The sequence below is a fragment of the Budorcas taxicolor genome, chromosome 7 (genome assembly GCF_023091745.1).
Source record: "Budorcas taxicolor isolate Tak-1 chromosome 7, Takin1.1, whole genome shotgun sequence".
Classification (NCBI taxonomy): Eukaryota; Metazoa; Chordata; class Mammalia; order Artiodactyla; family Bovidae; genus Budorcas; species Budorcas taxicolor.
This window is the reverse complement of record NC_068916.1, coordinates 9,629,251-9,649,588: the sequence shown is the minus strand read 5'-3', so window position 1 is coordinate 9,649,588 and position 20,338 is coordinate 9,629,251. Positions and strand designations below refer to the sequence as shown.

Sequence of the window (20,338 nt, the reverse complement as noted above, 5' to 3'; positions counted from 1 at the left end):
GACGCATGCGCTCAACGCACTTCCCGCCGTCCTCTAATGGTAGACCAGGCGCATACGTCACCCCTGCTACGCGATACCATTGGCCGTAGTTCACGGCGGGCCCTCCTTTATCACCCCGGCTGGCCTTCCGGTTGTTCCGGGTCGGTGTTCGTAGCTTGCTAGTTTTGCTCCTGGGCGCTGTGCCTCACCGCTCGCAGACGTATCCATTCTTCTCGCCGCCAATGCGCAAGCGTAACCCAACAGCCCCAGGTCGCACCCGCAGACACACACAGCCCAGCGGTGAGGCCTGGACACCCGCCCAGGCGGACCGTGCAGCACACAGACAAAAGACGACGACGACGAGGTGGGATGGGACGAACTTTTATTAGACTCAGCTTCCAGCCTCGGCCCCGCGAGCCCCGCCCGCCCCAAGTCATGGAGCGCCTCCGCCTCCCTCCTCCTCGTCGTCAGCCTCCACGTCGAGGCCCGGGATGCCTCGGATCTGGCGCTCCAGCGCCCCGCCCAGTAGGGGCACGGCCTCCTCGTCCTCCTCCGGGGGCGGGGGTGGGGGTGGGGACGCGGCCCCGGGTACTGGCTCTGGAGGCACTGGGGGCTGCGCCGGCACGGCCTCTGCACCCTCCGCGACCCCGGCCGCTTCAACCAGCGGCCCCTCATCAAGGGCACCTCCCTCGGCCTCCTCTTGTTCCTTCTCCTCCTCTGGGCTGTCAGTGAAAGGGTTCTCACCCTGCGGAGAGGGGCGCGACATGAAGAAAGGGAGAACCCGCGGGGTCGCGGCTGGGGACTGGGCCGGTATGCCAGGGGCGTGCACCTCACCTTCAGATAGCGCTCCAGCTTCTTACTGATTAGCTTGTTGTTTAGGATGCTGCGAGCCACCATGAGCGAGGACTTCTTAGACTGCTCCATCATGAGCTGCGGGCAAGGCAGGCAGGGCTGCAGAGGCTGACCCAGGCATTCCAAAGAAGCCTCCCACCCTCACACCGCCGGGTCGGGTAGAGCCCAAACACACCCGCACACCTCTCCACCTCCACCTCGGGACCCAGCACTGCCAATGACTACAACCAGACTGCGTTAGGTCTGCAAGTGGACCCTTGAGTACAAGCGTGGGTTCACTCTACAAGCATGGAGCCAAGACCCGATTTGATCTTTGCTCCAATGGTCCATCTTTCCACGCCATACTTACTGTAACTGATTAAAGTCATGTCTTTACAGCTGTACTGCAGCGATCTGATTTGCTTACATAAAAATTTATAAGCAGTGAACAAACACTAAAAACCAAATGTGCAACTCCTAACAAGAGGGCAACTGCCCTAAAACACACACAACTCTGCAGGATAAACAGGGAGGATATAAAAGCAGGAAAAGAATGTCAAACACTATGTTTGAGTGATATGAAAGTGTCAGTTGCTCAGTCGTCTCCGACTCTTTGCGCCCCCATGGACTGTAGCCCCGTCAGGCTCCTCTGTCTATGGGATTCTCCAGACAAGAATACTGGAGTGGGTTGCCATTCCCTTCTCCAGGGGATCTTCCCCACCCAGGGACTGAAACCAGGTCTCCCACATTGCAGGCAGATTCTTTACGATCTGAGCCACCAGGGAAGCCCTTAAGTGATATAAATCCTTTTAATCCATAAGATTCCCAAGATAAAGAATTATACCCTCAAATGTAAAGGTTGAAAAGAGACACTTACACTCTTGGTGAGAGGCTCAAGTGTTTATTTTCTGAAAAATCATTGTGATAGTACTCATTGGTAAAGACTGTGATGCTGTGAAAGATTGAGGGGAACAGAGGATGAGATGGTTGGATGGCATCACTGACTCAATGGACATGAGTCTGTGCAACTCTGGGAGATAGTAAAAGACAGGGAAGCCTAGCATGCTGCAGTCCATGAGGTCGCGAAGAGTTGGACAGGACTCAGCGACTGAACAATAATCAAAAGTAAAAAGTTTCTCAGCAATTCCTCCAGGGAGTCTAGCCTAAATTTAAAATTGGGAACATGCAAGTACACTGGTTGCAGAGGTGAAAAATTGGAAAGCACCTTAGTGTTCTTCAGTGGAAAAGTGGTTACATAAACCACATGTTCAGAAGAACACCATGCAGTCTTAAAACAGGGCTTCTCTCTCCCCTGGCATAAAATGTGTGATGGGACAGAGTGCGGAGCATGCCAGTGTCTGGGGCGATTTACACCAAAATGCTACATGATTTTCTCTGTGAGTGAAGGCAACTCTCACTTCCATCATTAATGCAAGTAATGGGTAACCCAAGTATAAAGCCATAAACAGAAAAAAAAAAAAGGCTATTTTTGGAGGGGTGGGGAAGCTGACCTTTGGGACCTCTACTCAACCCTAGCCAACTCTTCACATCACCATTTCAGAAAATCACTTCATTTGTCTGTTTCTATTCCCTTTCCCCACCTTCATCTTTTTTCGTTTTTACTTGGGGAAAATAGTCCTCATGTATGCTCAAAATGAAACAAGTTAAAGAAGCTCAAAAGAAAACTGCCTACATACTGGTTTCCCCTGGTGGGGAATAAAAGGGATAACCGGTTCTAATCACAGGTGTAGTTGCGGGTACTTTAAACTCTGGAGCACTTACAAAGGCTGTAGTAGAAATGGATATCCCGTGGATATATTATATGTTAAATCATGTGTTATCTGTGGAATACGCACTCTCAATGTGCACACCACTGACTACAGCTACAGAAGTGTTCCTATAGCTGTGACTCAATTTTCTCTGGATAAGGGCAGAAACGTGTCACATTCCATTATTTGTAAAGTCAACAGCTGTTTGCTTTTGTCGCTTTTGCTACACTCACGTTCTTTGTATTCAGGTAACTCAAGAACAAATTACAAAGATGCAATAAAAGTGAATTGCTTGATATCTATTACTTCATGTATATCAAGCACAGCAATAAAACAAAAATCTCATATGTTTAAATTTTAGGGTTTTTGCTTTCGTGATTTTTTTTTAATGTACTTGCCTAACATGATGTGCTGTAAAAAAATAGTTAACATGGAAATAACTTGAGATGATGGCTTTGTTTAATGTCTTATGAGATTTTTATGAAAAATCCAAGTATAATGTGGAATAAAAATTTTATGAATGGACAAAAAAAAAAGATGCACAATTAGGATACTACTACATCTTACTTGCTGACACACTATCCTTCTCCCTCCAGGTGCACAGACGGACACACCAGAATGTCTCCCAACTGAGCAAACTTAACATAGTTTTGAGATTTTTGCTATAATAACCAAATTAAGGATAAACTTAAATACTTCCATGCTAGTGCTTTTAATCCTACTAAACACGTTCCCTAAAGTGACAGTGCCTGAGTACCCTGCACAAACACTGTAGGCTGTGCTTCTCCCATCTGTACTAAAACAATGTGCTTGTCCCCGCCTCTCCATCAACATTAGATATTACCACTGTTGAATGTTTTTCCTGTAGGGTGAGCGAAAAGAATGTACACTGCCTCCCGTGGCATTTCCCTGCCCACCAGCGAATCCGGTATGCACACTGGGCTGTCTGTCTGGATTTCTATGAAGTCATCTCTTCCGTGGTCTCTTGGTTTCCTAGCTTGTTCAGGAAGGCTTCCTTTAATGTCAAGGTGAACAATCTTCGAAATGTTGTTCTTTTCCCCTCACATTTAAGATCTTGAAATTTAATATATGGTATGAGGTATGAGTCCAACTTTCCTTTCCAGAAATGTGTAAGATAAACCATTGTTTCCCCCCATCAAATTGACATGGAGGTCTACAGTCCCTTATCTGCAAATCTGAAATCCAAAAGGAAAAGTTTTTCTTCTAAAATTTATTTGATGCAAATTATGAGCTGACATATTTTTATACCATCTTTATTTATCCTACCTAAACAAGTCACTTGAAGAATTATTGATGGTTTAACTGCAAGGCACTTTCCCAGATTCTGCTGGGGATGTCGGCAATACTATCATGCTGTTCTGAAATCTAAAAATTATTTAAAAAAACATTCAGGCTTTTGATAAGGGGTCTGCAACTGACTTTAATACTGAGTTCCAAAAACAAAGCATACAGGGCTATTTCATTAGACTCTGTTCTTTAAATCACTATGCCAATATCACTTGTTTTCAATTACAATGACTCTACATGAATCGTATTATCTGTCACAGTGAGTCCCTGTACTAACTGACTGCTGTATAATTTTCCTGGCTATTACACTTAACTCTGTCAACAATAATATGGGAGGAACTGGTTTTTGTTTTATTTTGCTATTAAACCTCCCATCTAAGAACTTAGTACTTCCTTCCATTCACTGAAGTCTTGCTTGTTTCATATCTTTGAATTTAAGATCCCATACCTTTCTTCTTTACATTCCTAGTTATTTCACACATTTTGTGGTTATTGTGAATAGATGTTTCCTCATTTATGTTTCTAATTGGTTATTACTATTAGAATGGATAAAAACTACTACTACTTTGAAAGTGAAAGTCTCTCAGTTGTGACTCTTTGCAACTATATAGTCCATGGAATTCTCCAGGCCAGAATACTGAAGTGGGTAACCTATCCCTTCTCCAGCAGATCTTCCCAATCCCAGAATTGAACCCAGGTCTCCCGCGATGCAGGCAGATCCTTTACCAGCTGAGCCACAAGGGAAGCCCAAGAATACTGGAGTGGGTAACCTATCCCTTCTCCAGCAGAGACTCCCAACCCCTGGAATCAAACCCAGGTCTCCTGCATTGCAGGTGGATTTTTCACCAGCTGAGCTATCAGGAAAGCCTACTTTTGGTATGTCCTAACCCTCTATGGGTTTGCAAAAAGTCAGACACCACTGAGCAACTTTCACACATTTTTTTCCAACCCCTTACCAAATTCTATTAATCCTAAGAACTTTTTTTTTTTTTGCTGGAATCATCAGCTTTTCTAGGAATATAATCACATTATTTGCATATAAACAGTTTTCATTTCTAGGACTTTATACTGATAATGTTGCTAATTTCTTATTGAACCATCCTTGTTTTCCAGAAGCAAATTTTACTTATAGTGTGTTACATATTTTAATCACCACTAGATTGATAATTACGAATATCTTGGGAATCCCTGGTGGCTCAGTGGTGAAGAATATACCTGCAATGCAGGAGATGTGGGTTTGATCCGTGGGCCAGGAAGATCCCCTGGAGAAGGAAACGGCAACCCACTCCAATATTCTCACCCGGAGAAGCCCACGGATAGAAAAGGCTAGTGGGCTACAGTACGTGGGGTCGAGAAAGTGTTGCATATGACTCAGCGAGTAAACCACCAACCACCACATCAATGGATGAAAGTTTCATTTCACATCCTTGACAACACAATTTTACTTAGCACTTTTATTCTTCAATGAACTAATCTATAGTTTCATCTCATTATTATCCTTACCAGATTTTTGGAATTAAGGTTAAAAAGACTTCCTAAAGGAATTCCCTCATGGTCCAGTGGTTAATTCACCTGCCAATGCAGGGGACATGGGTTTGATCCCTGGTCTGGGAACTAAGATCCCAAAATGCCACAGGGAAACTAGAGCATGTGCCCTAGAGCCTGTGCTTCACAACAAGAGAAGCCTGTGCAATGAGAAACCCATGCACGGCAACTAAGAAAACAGGCTCTGTTCATCCCAACTACAGAAAGCCCATGACCAGCAATGAAGAGGCCCTGTATCTCAACGAAGACCCAGCGCAGCCAATATATAATAATTAAAAACAATAACAACAACAAAAAGGCCTCCCTCTCTACTCCACTATCACCATTGAGGGGGTGTATCTTCCCAGAAGCAGGACTGTAAACATTTCTCATCTTGCCCCTAACTCCCTGCTGCTGAGGCTAAGTTCTGGGCAAATTCAGCTGAGAGGTGGGGGCTCCCTCCTATCAAGCCCCACTCATGGAATGGAAGTTTAACACCATGCACTGCTCTAACCCTGGCTTGTTCATAAGGCAGAGGCCCCATGCCTAGAGAGGCAAACCTAACCAAGTTGACCAGAGGCTACAGCTGCCTCCACACCTCTTCTCTCCTTTTTAAAAAAATATATATATTTATTTGGTTACACTGGGTCTTATTTGCAGCACACAGGATCTTTAGTTGAGGCATGTGGCATCTAATTCTCCATGAGAGTTTGAACCCGAGCCCCCTGCAGTGGGAGCGCTGAGTCTTTGCACCACCAGGGAAGTCCCAAACCCTTCTCTTCTAAAGCAGCAGAGTCAATACAGAGTCTGGTCACCACTCCTAGCACTGAAGCCTGGACTCAGGAGTTTTGCTTGAGGGAAAGGCAGACCTTAAAACAGTGAGCTCCCAAATCTCTTCCCAAAGGAACTCCTTTTTTTAAGAGTGTGGGGAGTTCAAAACTACGGGCTTTCTCAAAACAATGAAAGGTGTGGAGAAAAGCAATTAAAAGGAAGGTAGATATATTTCCCTGGAGAAGGCAATGGCACCCCACTCCAGTACTCTTGCCTGGAAAATCCCATGGACAGAGAAGCCTGGAAGGCTGCAGTCCATGGGGTCACTGAGGGTCGGACACGACTGAGCAACTTCACTTTCACTTTTCACTTTCTTGCATTGGAGAAGGAAATGGCAACCCACTCCAGTGTTCTTGCCTGGAGAATCCCAGGGACGGGGGAGCCTGGTGGGCTACTGTCTATGGGGCCGCACAGAGTCGGACACGACTGAAGTGACTTAGTAGTAGTAGCAGATATACTTCCCAAGTGGCATAGCGGTAAAGAATCCACCTGCGGATGGATGCAGGAGACAGGGTTCTCATCCCTGGGCAGGAGAGATCCCCTGGAGGAGGAAATGGCAACCACTCCAGTATTCTTGCCTGGAAAATTCCATGGACAGAGAAGCCTGGTGGGTTCCAGTCCATAGCGTCACAAAGAACTGGACATGACTGAGCATGGATTTGATAAGCAACACAAATTAAACCATTGCTGTCTCCAAAAAGAACCAGTAAAACAGGTAGAAGGCGCCTCCCTAGGGTTCAGGATAAATCTCAAACAATGGAAATCCAATTTAATTGGATTATGTTAATTCAGTTGGATTAGAACAATTTAATGCCTTTAAGGCATTGTTGAAAACAGAGCTATCAGCCAACAACTTATGGAAAAGAACAGCTTGGTGCAGTAGGGGAAAAGACAAATGGGGTCCTATCAAAACTACCACCATCCCTACCACTGAAACTACCACCACCATAGGCCAAGTGGCTGTGCCAATGGCTTCCTCTTCTGAGGTACAATAACAGGCTCTGCACTGTGGGAATTAAAGAGATTTTACTAAAATATTGTGATTGTTCACTCAAACAAACACAGGAACAAGACCTACAGTAGGGGAGGTCTAGAACAAAGAGCTGTCAGAAGAGATTATCTAAACTGTCTAGTTTCCAACAAAAAATTATGAGACGTGCAACGGAAACTGACATTCAGGAAAAAGGCAGGCAAACAACAGAAACTGCCTGTGCCCACGGCCAGGTGTCAAACTTATAGACTTAAAAGCAGCCATTACAAATCCATTTAAAGAACTAAAAGGAAACATGCTTGAAGTACAAGATGATACTGTCTCATCAAATAGGGAACATCAATAAAGGGACAGAAATTAAATATATAAATCCTAGAACTGAAAAATACAATGAACTGAAATGAAAAATTCATGGAGGGGTTCAACAGTAGATCTGAACTGGCAGAATAAGCAAAATCTGTAGGTTGGCAGAGATCACACAATCTGGAGAATAGAAGAATGAATGAAGAAAAATGAATAGTCTCAAACAACCCTTGACACCATTAGGTTACCCATCACACCCATAATGAGATTACCAGAAAGACAAAAGGAGCAGAAAGAAAAAAAACAAACAAACTGAATAATGGCTATAAACTGTGTAAATCTCATGAAAAACTTTAAACCACACATCCAAGAAGCTAACAAACTCCAAATAAACACAGAAAGACACATTATAATAAAAATGCTGAGAGCCAAAGACAACAGAAGAATCTTGACAGCAGCAACAGAAAAAGGAATCATCACTTAAAATGGAACCCCAGTAATGTTAAAAGCTGACGTCTTACCAGAAATGGGGCCAGAAGGCAGTGGGATAACATACTTAAAATGCTCAAAGAAACTGTCAACCAAAAATCCTGTGCCCAGAAAAGCTATCTTTCAAAAGTGAAAGTGAAATAATAACAGTCCACAACAAACAATTGAGTTTGCTGCTGGCAGACCTTTAAAGAAATACCTAAGGAGGTCCTTCAAGATGAAAAGAAGTGAGCCCAGATAGTAATGCAAATCCACCAGAAAGAACAATAAAGGTAATCATATAATTATAAAGAAATACTATAAATGCAATATCTTTTCCTGTCCTCTCAACTAATTTAAACAGGAGCTGTATAAAACAATACATATTTAAATATTTAAAAAATATATAGCTCTTAAATCTATATAAATAATTTTTATTACTTGACCTGTAGTAACATAGAGAAATGTAATATATTTGCCAGTAAGAGCACAAAGAAGGTCGGGAGAGTAAAACTGTATTGGGCTAATAAGGAAACGACTACAGATGGTAACTTGAATCCACAGGAAGAATTCAAAGAGAACCAGAAATGAGCAATAAGAAGTCTAGTTTAACAAAAGCTAGAAATATGTAACTGCTGCTCTCCTTTCTTCTGTTGGCTCCTTAAAAGACATATTACATAAAATAATAATTACACTGTATTACATTACTGGGTTTGTAACACATATAGATAGATGTACCACTTTGTATAACAAAAACCTATGCAGAGAGAGGTTCATAGGAGGAACTTAATCCCACTGAAATGACTGTATCTCAAGGAAATTTTCGAAGTTAATATATATAAAGGAAGGCCTAGAGAAACCACTAACGATACCCCCAAATTTTTACAAAAAAAACCAGTAAAGAAGATAAATATTTGAAAAAAAATAGTAACATTAAATGTAAATGGATTAAACGATCCAGTCAAAGGCAAAGATGGTCAAACTGGATAGAAAAACAAGTTCAAATTATATGTGCTCCACAGGAGACAAACTTTAGATCCAATAGATTCAAAGATACAAATAAATAGAAAGGAAAAGGATGAGAAAAGATATACAAACATCAACCGTAAGAAAATGAACTGAACACACTAAAAATACCAGACGAACGGACTGTAAAAAATGTTCCTAAGATACAAAGGGACATTTTATAATGATAAAAGGTCTCTCCATCGGGGGATGTTTAAGTATAGATGCACCTGACAACAATTCAACAATAGCTGATTTTAACATCCCACTGCAAGAATGCAAACAACAACTTGGCAGAAGATCAGCAAGGAAATGAAAGGCTTGAACACTATAAAACCAAACAGGCGTAACAGATGAACACTTTGCAACAATAACAGAATATCCAGTCTTCTCAAATGTACAAAGCATAGCACAGACTCTATACTACTAGGCCATAAACCAAGCTTCAGTAAATGAAAAGGACTGAAATAATGGAATGTATACTGTCTGACTACACTGAAGAAAATTAGAAATCAGTAAGAGAGAGTAATTTTGGAAATTTAGAAATATGTTAAAATTAAATGACACATTGCTGAATAACCAATGAGTCTAAGAAAAAGAAGGCAGAGAGAAATTAGAAAATAATTTGAGATGAGTGAAAGTGAAGATAAGACATACCAAAACTTATGGGATGCAGTGAAAGCAGTACTCAGAGGAAAACTTACAGTTATAAATGTCTACATTAAAATAGAGAGAAACCTAAAGCAAGCAGAAGATTAGAACAGAAATTAATGAAGCTGAGAACACACACAAAAAGAGCAAAAAAAACCCCAAACCATAGTTTGTTCTTTTCAAATGTCAATAAAATTAAACCTCAGCAAGACTGATCAAGAAAAAAAGAAGACTCAAAGCAATCAGAAATGAAAGAAGGGGACTACTGACAATACAGAAATAAAAAGGATTATCATGGAACACTAGGAATAAATGCATGACAGTAAACTGAGTATTAGATTAAATGCACAGATTTCCAGAAAGATATTACTAAAACTGACTCAGAAAGAAATAGAGGGAATTCCCTGATAGTCTAGTGGTTAGGACTCGGCACCTTCACTACTGGGGCCCAGGTTCAATTTCAGGACAGGGAACTAGGATCCCAAGTGCAGAGGGATAAGGTGAAAAAAAAAAAAGAAAGAAAGAAAATCTAAATAGACCAGTAACAAGTAAAGAAACTGAATTCGTAAAAAAAAACAAAACAAAACTACTCACATAGAACAGCCCGGGTCCAGACAGCTTCAGAGCAGATTCTACCAATTTAATACCAATTCTTCACAAACTTCCAAACAACAGGAAGGAAAACTTCTCAACTCATTTTTTAAGGCCAGTATTCAGTTCAGTTCAGTTGCTCATTCATGTCCGACCGACTCTTTGCAATCCCATGAACCACAGTACCCCAGGCCTCCCTGTCCATCACCAACTTCTGGAGTCCACCCAAACTCATGTCCATTGTGTTGGTGATGCCATCCAACCATCTCATCTTCTGTCTTCCCCTTCTCCTCCTGCCCTCAATCTTTCCCAGCATCGGGGTCTTTTCAAATGCGTCAGCTCTCCGCATCAGGTGGCCAAAGTATTGGAGTTGCAGCTTCAACATCAGTCCCTCCAATGAGGCCAGTATTACGTTGATACCAAACCCCAAAATATCACAAAAAAACATACAGACCAGTATCTCATGAGTACAGATGCAAAAATTCTCAACAAAAAGCCAATTCAACAACATATAAAAAGAATCATACACCATGGCAAAATAGGATTTTTCCAAACAACGCCAAGGGTGGCTTAACACCCTCAAGTCAATGAAATATACTCTATCAATAAATAAAAAACAAAAACCACACGATCATCTCAATAAATGCAGAAAAAGCATCTGACGAACTCCCATACCCTTCCAGAATAAAAACACTCAACAAGATGCAACCAGAAGGGAATTCAACAACCAGAAGGGAACTCAACGACCAGACAGAGAGCACCTATGGGAAACCCACAGCTAAGCAGTGTCCTCAACATTCAGACCGATGCTCCCCCAGAGACAAGAGGAGGGGTGGTCAGACCGATGCTCCCCCAGGGACAAGAGGAGGGGCGGTCAGACCGATGCTCCCCCACGGACAAGAGGGGGGATGGTCAGACCGATGCTCCCCCAGGGAGAAGAGGAGGGTCAGGGAGGGACTTCTCTTCAAGGCTATGTTGGATGTTCTAACCAGGGTAATTAAACAAGGAAAAACAAATTAAACAGCAATATAGGCAAGGAAGTAGTTAAACTATAACTATCTCTATCTACAGACAACTGATATACAGAACTAAAACAATCCATGATTAAAATTAATAAAAACTTCAGTGAGGTTACAGGATAGAGTATCAACAAACAAAAATCAATTCTATTTTGAAACAGGTACAAAGAACAACTCAGAAATGGAATTAAAGAACACAATTCCATTTATATTAGTATCAAAAGAATGAAATACTTGGGAATAAACTAATAATCTCCCCAAATAAAAAAACTTACACACTGAAAACTGTAAAATCTTGTTGACAGAAATTAAAGATTCTGAATAAAGCAAAGACATTCCATTTTCATGGATTGGAAGACTTAATATTGCTGAGACAGGAATACTCTCCAAACTGATATAGAAATTGAATATAGTCCCATTAGGACACCAGCTGGCTTCTCTGTAGAAACTGCCATGTTGGTCCTAAAATTCGTGGAATCTCAAGGAACACAGAATAGCCAAAACAATCTTGAAACAAAAAAAAAAAAAAGGAGCAGAAGTTATAGGTGTCCGTTTCTGATGCTAAACCTTACTACAAAGCTACAGTGTGGTAATGGCATAAGGATAAACACAGAGAACAACAGAATAAACAGTCGAGAACTAAATCCATGGAGCTGTTGTCAACCGACTTTTGGCGAGAGCCATGGCCATTCAACAAAGAACGCATGCTTTCTTCTACAAATGATGTTGGGACAACTGGAAAATCACGTGGAATAGAATGAAGTTGAACCTTACCTTACACCACATACAAAAATTAACTTACATGCATTAAAAACCAAATTGTAGGAGCTAAAACTGTAAAACCCTTATTATAAGAAGACAAAGGGATAAATCTTTGTGACCTTTTATTTGACAATGGATTCTTAGATATGATACCCCAAGCACAAGGAACAAAAGAAAAAAAATTTAGATAAACTGAGCTTCATCAAAATTAAACTTCTGTGCTGCAAAGACACATCAAGGTGAAAAAACTCATGCCATGGGATGGGAGAAAATATTTGCAAATCATATGTCTGATTAAGGACTTGTATCTAGAATATATAAAGAACCTTAACTCATAAAGACCACACAATTAAAAAATAAAGTATCTGAACAGACATTTCTTCCCTTCCAAGACAGACAAATGGCCAACAAGTCCATGATAAGATGCTTGACATCATTAGTCAGTTATCAGGGAAATGCAAATGAAAAATACAACAGATACAACTCACTGCACACCTGAATGACTGAATCGCTGGAATCAAAAAGTCAGATAATAACAAGTATTGGTGAAGTACTGGTAACATATGAATAAATCAGAACTCACACATTGTTGTTGGGGATATATATAAAGTGGTACAGCCGTTCTGGAAGATAAGCTGGCAGTTCCTCAAGAAGTTAAACTGTTATTATTTGACCCAGACATTCTACTCCTGTCTTAAAAAACCATAACACATGTCCATACAAAAACTTGCATCATAATAGAATGATCCATAATAGCCAACAGGTAGAAACAATCCAAATTCTAAAGCATGAATAACCTAATTGTGGTATATATCCATACAAGAGAATATGCTTAGGCCACACAAAGGGATAAAGTTCTGATACATGCTACAATATGGATGAACCTTGAACACATGCTAAACGGAAGCAGCCAATCGCAAAAGACCACATACTATGGTGACTACATTTATTTGAAATGCCTAGAAAAACACGGAGACAGACAGTAAATCAGTGGTTGCCTAGGGCTTGGGGAGTATGGTGGTTACAGAGTGACAGCTTCACCTTTTTGAGGTGAAGATGTTCTATAATTGGGCTGACAGCTACACAACTGTGAATATATTAAAAACTACTGACTTGTATACCTTACATGGATGAATTGTATGGTATGGGAATTGAGCATCAATAAAACTGTTACCAAAATTAATAATAACTAGAAGCTTTTACTTCTAAATCTGGCATTTTACAGAATATAGTATTTATACTTGAACTCTCTATAACCAACTACTTCTGGTGTCTTCAAAGTATCTTTTAGTACCCTTCCAATCCCCTCTATGGCTGCTGGTTGTTACAGCTTTTTTTTTTTTTTTTTTGGCAACTTGCTTTGGAATCAGTTTGTATTTTACTAGCTATCATTCATTTCACCTCAATTTTCCAAGTTTTAATACCATGCACTATCCATTCTCGACAGTCTGCTCTCTGTTCTCTTTCAACCCTTATCAGCTACCAACCCGAAAATCTCACCATGGCAAGATCCCTACAGCTTCTCTGTTGCCAAAGCCAACGGACATATTCTGTATCTTTCCAGATCTGTCAACGGTATATGCCAATCCCGAATCTCCTCCACCATCCCAGCCAGATATCTAAGCCCATCCCACTGTTGAGAATCACTGCACTGAAAAAGACCAGAGATGAATTTGATGGGCATGGAAAAAGGTTAAGAAATGATTCCTTACACTCTCCTTGGCTGCTGCTGCTGCTCATAAGGTCTATCAGCATTGTTCAGGGTGATGGCAGCCAGGCCTCTCTTTCTAGCCCAGACCTGGCTCTGGGCCTCCTAGCTCTCTCCCTACTGCAAAGCCCCACCCCGCTCACCTGATCTCTAACAGCTAGCTCTAATTCAGGATGTCACCCATTCAACCAAAAGAACACCCACTCTGGGTTCTGTTAGGCCCTGGGAATACACTGGAATGCAAGACAGAACTTTTAAAATTTCTTGCCAAACTCGCTCCTTTCCTTGTACCATATACTACCCTACCCTCCTCACCTTAGCAGCACCACTGTCCACCAGTTAAAGAAGCCAGAAATCTGTAATAACCCAGACTTGCATCACTCCCTCATGCCGAACTTCTGTTCACCTTCTTCCAAGGCCCTTCACTGATCCCCCCACCTCCTTCCCAGAACAGGTGCCCAAAGTCTCTATAGTCTAATACCAACTCTAATCCTACTAGTCCCCCACTTAAAAATTCTGTTGCCTATAGGAGCAAGACCAGGCCCCTCAGCCCAGCCCTTGTGAACCTGTGTCCAATCCCTCCTCCAACAACACTTGTACCATATGCTTCTCCCTGTTTGGTGTCTGAACCTAATTTGGCCACTGGCCCTTATGCATACGCGGGTCCCCATTTCCCAGAGCCTACTTCTTTTAAGGTCTGGCTCTGATGCCACCACCTGCCACGCAGAGTCCCCGATTCCCATTCTTCTGTAGCGTGGCTGATTGCTCTGGGCTGGAGATGTGTCTATATTCCTGCCCCTGGCAGGCAGGGGTCATGACCCCAGCACCTCCCCAGAGGCCTAAGCCAGTTAGCCCACAGGATGGTGGGAGGGCACTGGTGGCCACTCACCCTGCGGTTCCGGTTGTGATCCATGGTCTTGAGGTGCTTCTGAATGATCCCAAACTGCATGGGAATGAAGAGGTCACAGGCTGCACAGTGGGCTGCCTCTACCTTCTTCACAAAATGTTCCATGGCAATTTCTGTAGAGGGGAAAAGGAGGGAGTCGCCACTGGTCCCAGACACCTAAGAAAGACCCAGGAGTTGGGGGAAAATGCCAGACCAGCTCCTCACCTCACCCTGCCATTTCCACGTGGGCCTGAGGCTGTTCTCACTGACCCTCCCTGGGGGAACAGAGGGGTGTTGTGACCCTACTCTGAGAACCAGAGGAGGGAAGGCTGTGGTCCGGCCTGGTAGGACTGGGATGGAACCTCCTCACCTTGTGTCAGATCTTGGTCTCTGTAGATCTGCTGGATCAGACCATCAAGGTCCTCCACGGTTTTTCTGAGCTCCTCTGTCTTCTTCGTCTTGTTGGTGACATATTCCTGCCGGATACACCAAGGAGATATCAAGCTTTGTGTAGGCCACTCTATGTCTGCAGGGTAACAACAGCTGTACCAACCACTCCAAGGCTCACCTGCAGAAAGTCAGCCGTCTGCTTGGGGAGCTTGGTGCCTACGTACTTAAAGTGTTCCTTGTGAAACTTGCTGTCAAGGTGGCTGGCCATCTCATCCTCATAAAAGGTTCGGTATTTGCAGAGAGAACACACAAACTGGATCCTGCCACAGGAGGGAAACGCAGAGCTGAGACCAAGAGGGTTCTGGGAAAGAGTGCTGTTGCCTCACCCAACCCAGCTGTGAGCCCTGAAACAGGCCTTGCTCATGGGCCTCTGAGGTGTGGTCCCAGCAGGGGGACAGGCTAGGACCAGTGGGGTTGGGAGTGCAAAGGGACAGAACATCTGCAGGCTGCAGTTACTGCAACGTAGGGGACAGGGCAGGAGCTCTTCCTTCCCACAGGCAGGAGGCTGAAGCCTGAGGCAGCAGCAGCTGCAACAGGCAAGGAGTCGCTGGAAGGTTGCTGGAGGGCCTCTCTACCGAGGCTGGGCAGGAGCTTGTGCACTTGGCCCAGCTAGGGAGCAAAAGGAAGGATGCCCTGGCGTGAGCCAGGTGACCCTGAGTGCAGAATGAAGTACGCAGTCCTGAGGCAGGGCCCGGAAAGGTGCTGCATCTTCCTTGTGGGGGCTGAGAGGCTCAAAGACCCAGCCCATCCTCTGCTCAGAATGCTTGGGGGTAGTGTCGGGAGGGATGGGAGGCAAGCAGGCCTGGGCACCTGCTGCCTCATCTTCCTCTTCTGAGAAGAGACCAGTCTGAGCTGGAAGGAGGGCGCCCGCCTGGCCTGCCAGAGGGCAGCCTGGAGTCACCTGAGCGAGGTGCTCTGTCTGGGCCGTGTGTCCACAGCAGAAGCCCGGGGTCTGGGGCCTGGGCCGGAGCAGGCCGCCGTGGCAAGGGGCGGAAGAGGCCAGCCGCCACCGAGGCCTCGGGGCAGGTCCCTACCTCTGCCGGACGTCCTTATCTGGGCCACGGGGTCAGCTTTGTCTGGAGAGCCCAGGGGCCGGGCGCCGGCGAGGCTGAGGAAGGTCCAGCAAGAGCAAGAGTCTGAGGCGGAGGAGGAGGAGGCAAGCGCCAGTGCGGGAGCCCTGAGGGCAGACAGACCCGACCAAGGGGCGTGAAGGGCTCAGCCGCAGACAGGCCCGGCCTGACAGGGCCGGCGGGCCGGGCAGAGGGCAGGCCCGAGGCTGCCACAGCCCACAGGTGCTGCCATCTCTCCTGAGCACGGTGACGGCCTCTTGGCAGCTAGCTGGGGTGGCACAGGCGCCTTGGACCTTGAGTCTCTGCTGAGCTGGCCCCCTCCCACAGGGGCATCAGGCCCCCAGTGCACCTTGGGGCTCATGTGCCAAGTGACCTAGCGCCGGAGCTTCTGGGCAACGGTGCTGAGCAGTGTCAGATCTCAGGCCAAAGTCGCTAGCGGTCGCCAGGTGGCCGCACAGGGGCAGGGGACGAATCAGGCCTTGGGAGCTGGGCCTGGCGGAAAGCAGGGTCCATGCACGGCCGAGCAGGTGGCGGCTCCCAAGGGAGGCCAGAGGGCGGTGAGGCAGCAGAGCTATGGCCCTGCTCTCCTGGAGGCAGCCCCAGAGCGAGGCAGAGGCAAAGGGGTGGAGGGAAGCTGGTTACCTTTCCACCATGCGGTCTCGCTGCCGCTTTTTCTGCTTGTCCAGGCTCTTTTTGCCTGCCTGCAACTTGCGCTTGGCCTGGCCACTCTCATCCTGGGCGCTCAGGACCCCTGTGGGAACAGAAGGATACGGCTATCAGTCTGTGGCCTCTGACTGGATATCCACTCTCTACTCCAGGGGGTCCATTCTGAAAGCAGCTGTCTGAGCAAGGCCTCTGGCTGCAAGCAGGACCGGGTGCCCTGGGATGGGTGGGGAGTTGACCCCACCACATTCCAGGACATCCACACTCTGCAGAGTGAGCCACAGGGAAGCTGGAAGGTAAAGAGAGGCTGTCTCAGTGGGGATACTGGCAAAAGTTCAGAGGACCCAGGTGGCAGAATGCAGGAAGGCCTCAGGTAGGGCCTGAGTGCAGCCCCCAAGGGTAAAAGGCCCCAAAGCTCACATGGCCCTGCCCACCCACACTGGGTACCGCGGCAACAGTAGGCTGAGGCTGGATTTAGGTTAGGTACCTGCTGGCGCTCATCACTCGAATAGGGAGACACGGACTCCCAACAGGGGCTGTAGAGGTGCTAAGGGAAAGGACACGCAAACCAGAGCCGTAAAAACTGCACCAAGGGTCCCAGCTTGGACACCAGCCACTGAGGACTCGGAACTGCATGTTACTAAAGGCCTGAAGGCAGGGGTTGCGCCTGGGGTTCCCCCACACTTTTGCTTGCCCCGCCCACCTGAAGGCAAAACCAGTGTACTGTCTAAGATCAGGGCCAGAGTAGGAACCAGGAAGAGGAAGAGAGGTTACTCCCTACCAGCACATAGTCAGCCACACAGGGACGATCCAAGTTGGGCCTATTTCTGCCAAAACCCTGCCCTCGGCTGGCCCCTTCCCGCCACAAGCATCTGGAAAAGCCCCCAGTGCCCGGGCCACTCAGAAGACTCACCCTTCTCTGCATCCTCTTTGCCTCCTTCCTTCCCCTCCTCTTTTCCCTCTTCGTCTTCTCCTTCCTAAGACACAATTTCAGACAGTCAGTGTTAAAGCCTGTGTAGTTGCTCCTAACAGCTGTAAATGACAAGGCCCTGTACCAGGCCAGGCATAGAGCCGGGCGCCTCACGTCCTCCCAGCAGGCCTTGCACAGAGGGCTCACCGGGCCATGTTCTGAAAAGGAAATCCAGCCTCTGGTCAGGTGGCTGCCAGCAGCCTGTCTCTACCAGACCTCCACTTCCCTGTGCTAATCATGTCTGCATCCAGGGATAACTCAGGCTGGCCTGTGGTTCTTGGGAGAGGCCTGCTCTGTGGTGCCGGGGCTCAAGCAGCCCCCTGTCCGCAGGCCTCACCCACAGACAGACAAGAGTGCAGGGCTGGGACACTTACTGCTCTGGAGCCCTTCTCCACAGTCTCAGCGCCTTCCGTGCCCTCTGCAGCTTCCCCCTCTGTGCCCTCATCTGAAAGGCAAGAGGAAGCAAGCTCAGTGCAGGAGTCCCATGGGGCAGAGGGCAAGGGTCATGGGCCCAGCATCCGGGCTCACCGTTGTCTGAATCACTGTTATCAGAGCAGTCCGTCCGGGTGGCTTTGCTGTCTGGCTCATCAGGACTGCCGCATTGCTTTCTCTTCTTTTTCTTGGTCTGGGTCAGAAGAGGGAACAGGGTCAGGGTATACAGCTTCAGGCCCTTCACTTTCTCAGTCACAGACCAGGAGGGGCCCCTTTCACTCACCCGGAAGTCAGCCGTGGTCCAGGTCTTCCAGGTCCGCCTCATCTGCTTCATGCCATTGCCAAACCCAAAGCCAAAGCGGGAGCCACCTGGGAAGGTGCCCCCGCCACGCATGCCCTGGAACATGCCGTACTCAGGGATGATGTTCTGGGAGAAGAGGGAGGGCAGCCGGGAGGCACCAGGCATGCACTGGCCCCGGGCCCCCATGGGGTCTTCCCACATGCGCCCATAGCCCGAGGCCATCGGCCGGCCACTCCGGGAGTCCCGGGCCCAGCCCTGAGCCCGTGGGCCAAAAGTGTCGCTGCCACGCATGCGGAACTGGTCGCGGTAGGCATCGTACTGGCCCTCGTAGGCCATTTCCATATCAGGGTCGAGCTCTCCGTAGTCATAGCCCGACCGGTACAAGTCACGCTCGCTCAGGACGGCCCTCGAGTCACAGGCCTCGTAGGAATCATACCTGCAGAGGCAGATGACAAGCATCAAGGGGGCCTCGGGTCCCCTCACCCTTCTGTTCCTGCCTTCCAGCAAACCTCCCCATTTCAGGGACAGAAGACCCACTCCAGCACTACCCCAGCCCATTGTAGAGGACCAACATTCAGAAATGCCAACTTAAAAGGCTTCTCGGGGCAGACTTCTAGAAGCTAGCAGGTCCCCTCAGCTCATGTCCCCAAGCCTGCATATGACCACACACCAGCTTTCAGACCCTAAGAAGGACGGACTACTAGGGTAGAGTAGGTCTCAGGAGAAGAGCGGGTCCACAGGGAATGAGCATGTGTCTGTGGCAGTCACAATGCCCAAGGCTGTTCCTCAAGGGGCAGAGCCAAGCATCCTGGCATCCCGCAATACATGGGCAATCCAGCACATCAGTGTTTTGTTCACTGGGGCTGGTAACATCCACAGGAAGCCTCAAACCCCCTCATCACTGAAAACTAAAAAGAATACAGAACATTTGCCAGCAAAGACACTGCAAGCTTGCCCAATGACAAGAACAGAACTCTTATGAGCTCATATCATCCCTGGTGCCCAGGACAGCCTACACAGCAAGTGGGAAGGCAAGCCAGATGTTCTGACTGTGGAATCAGAGACAGCTGTTCTAACCTCGGCTGCAGCCCACAGGCCCAGGCCCCACATGTCTCTTTGCCAAAGCTGGGTAGTTAAGAAGCACCAGCAGCATGAAAGAAGAGGCCAGGGCGACCCAACTGCCACTCTGTCTCTGAACCCTGCTTTCCAGCTTTAGGTTGCTGCAAGACGGTACACAGGCAGCTGGCACCAGCAGCAATGTCAGCCCAACACCCCCCCACACCCACTGCTCCGCCATCTGGCAGCCTCAGATCCAACACAATTGACTATCAGGCAAAAGGAGAGGGGATGTGCTGGGCCTCCCCCAATACTTTCTGCTTGCTAGAGAGACCATGCAAGCAGAAGTCTCCTTGGCACCCTCGGCCCTAGTGCTCCTGGGGCCTCACTTGGCCCTATCAGTGTCTGGCCAGACCCCTCCTTACTCTCTCCCATCTGTCAACTGGAGCCATTAGGCCACTTCACTCAATCCCGTGGTAGAAATACATGTGCCCTTCTCACTGAAACCTCTCACTAGGGCACAGAACTCCTGGGCCAGCACCAGATCAGACAAGGACAAATCTGAAGGCAGATCTGAGCGGAAGGCCTAGCTCCTGTGTGCCTCTGGGCAAGCGGTGCAACCCACAGGCGCTTCACTTTCCTCATCTACAAAGTGAGGACATCAACAGCTCCCCACAGGGGCACTTCTGAGGCTCAATAGCTACACACTGATAAGGCACCGAAGGGTGGCCAGGATGTGCCCCGATCTTTCCCGTGCCTTATGTGGGATG

General features: G+C 46.7%; 1 protein-coding gene across 3 annotated transcripts in view; it reads right to left on the bottom strand.

Annotated features, from left to right (window-relative positions):
- Positions 1-351: 351 nt before the first annotated feature.
- AKAP8L (A-kinase anchoring protein 8 like) overlaps positions 352-20,338 on the bottom strand; it is a 30,893-nt gene continuing 10,906 nt past the window's right edge. For all 3 annotated transcript variants that reach the window (XM_052642780.1, XM_052642781.1, XM_052642782.1), the window contains 10 exons: positions 18,495-18,948; positions 18,308-18,404; positions 18,154-18,224; positions 17,723-17,786; positions 16,789-16,897; positions 15,195-15,336; positions 14,997-15,102; positions 14,630-14,760; positions 814-909; positions 352-724 (listed from right to left, as the gene is read on the bottom strand). In XM_052642780.1, coding sequence (XP_052498740.1) covers positions 413-724; positions 814-909; positions 14,630-14,760; positions 14,997-15,102; positions 15,195-15,336; positions 16,789-16,897; positions 17,723-17,786; positions 18,154-18,224; positions 18,308-18,404; positions 18,495-18,948 — 1,582 coding nt within the window. In that variant the 3' untranslated portion in view covers positions 352-412. The remainder of the gene's footprint in view (positions 725-813; positions 910-14,629; positions 14,761-14,996; positions 15,103-15,194; positions 15,337-16,788; positions 16,898-17,722; positions 17,787-18,153; positions 18,225-18,307; positions 18,405-18,494; positions 18,949-20,338) is intronic.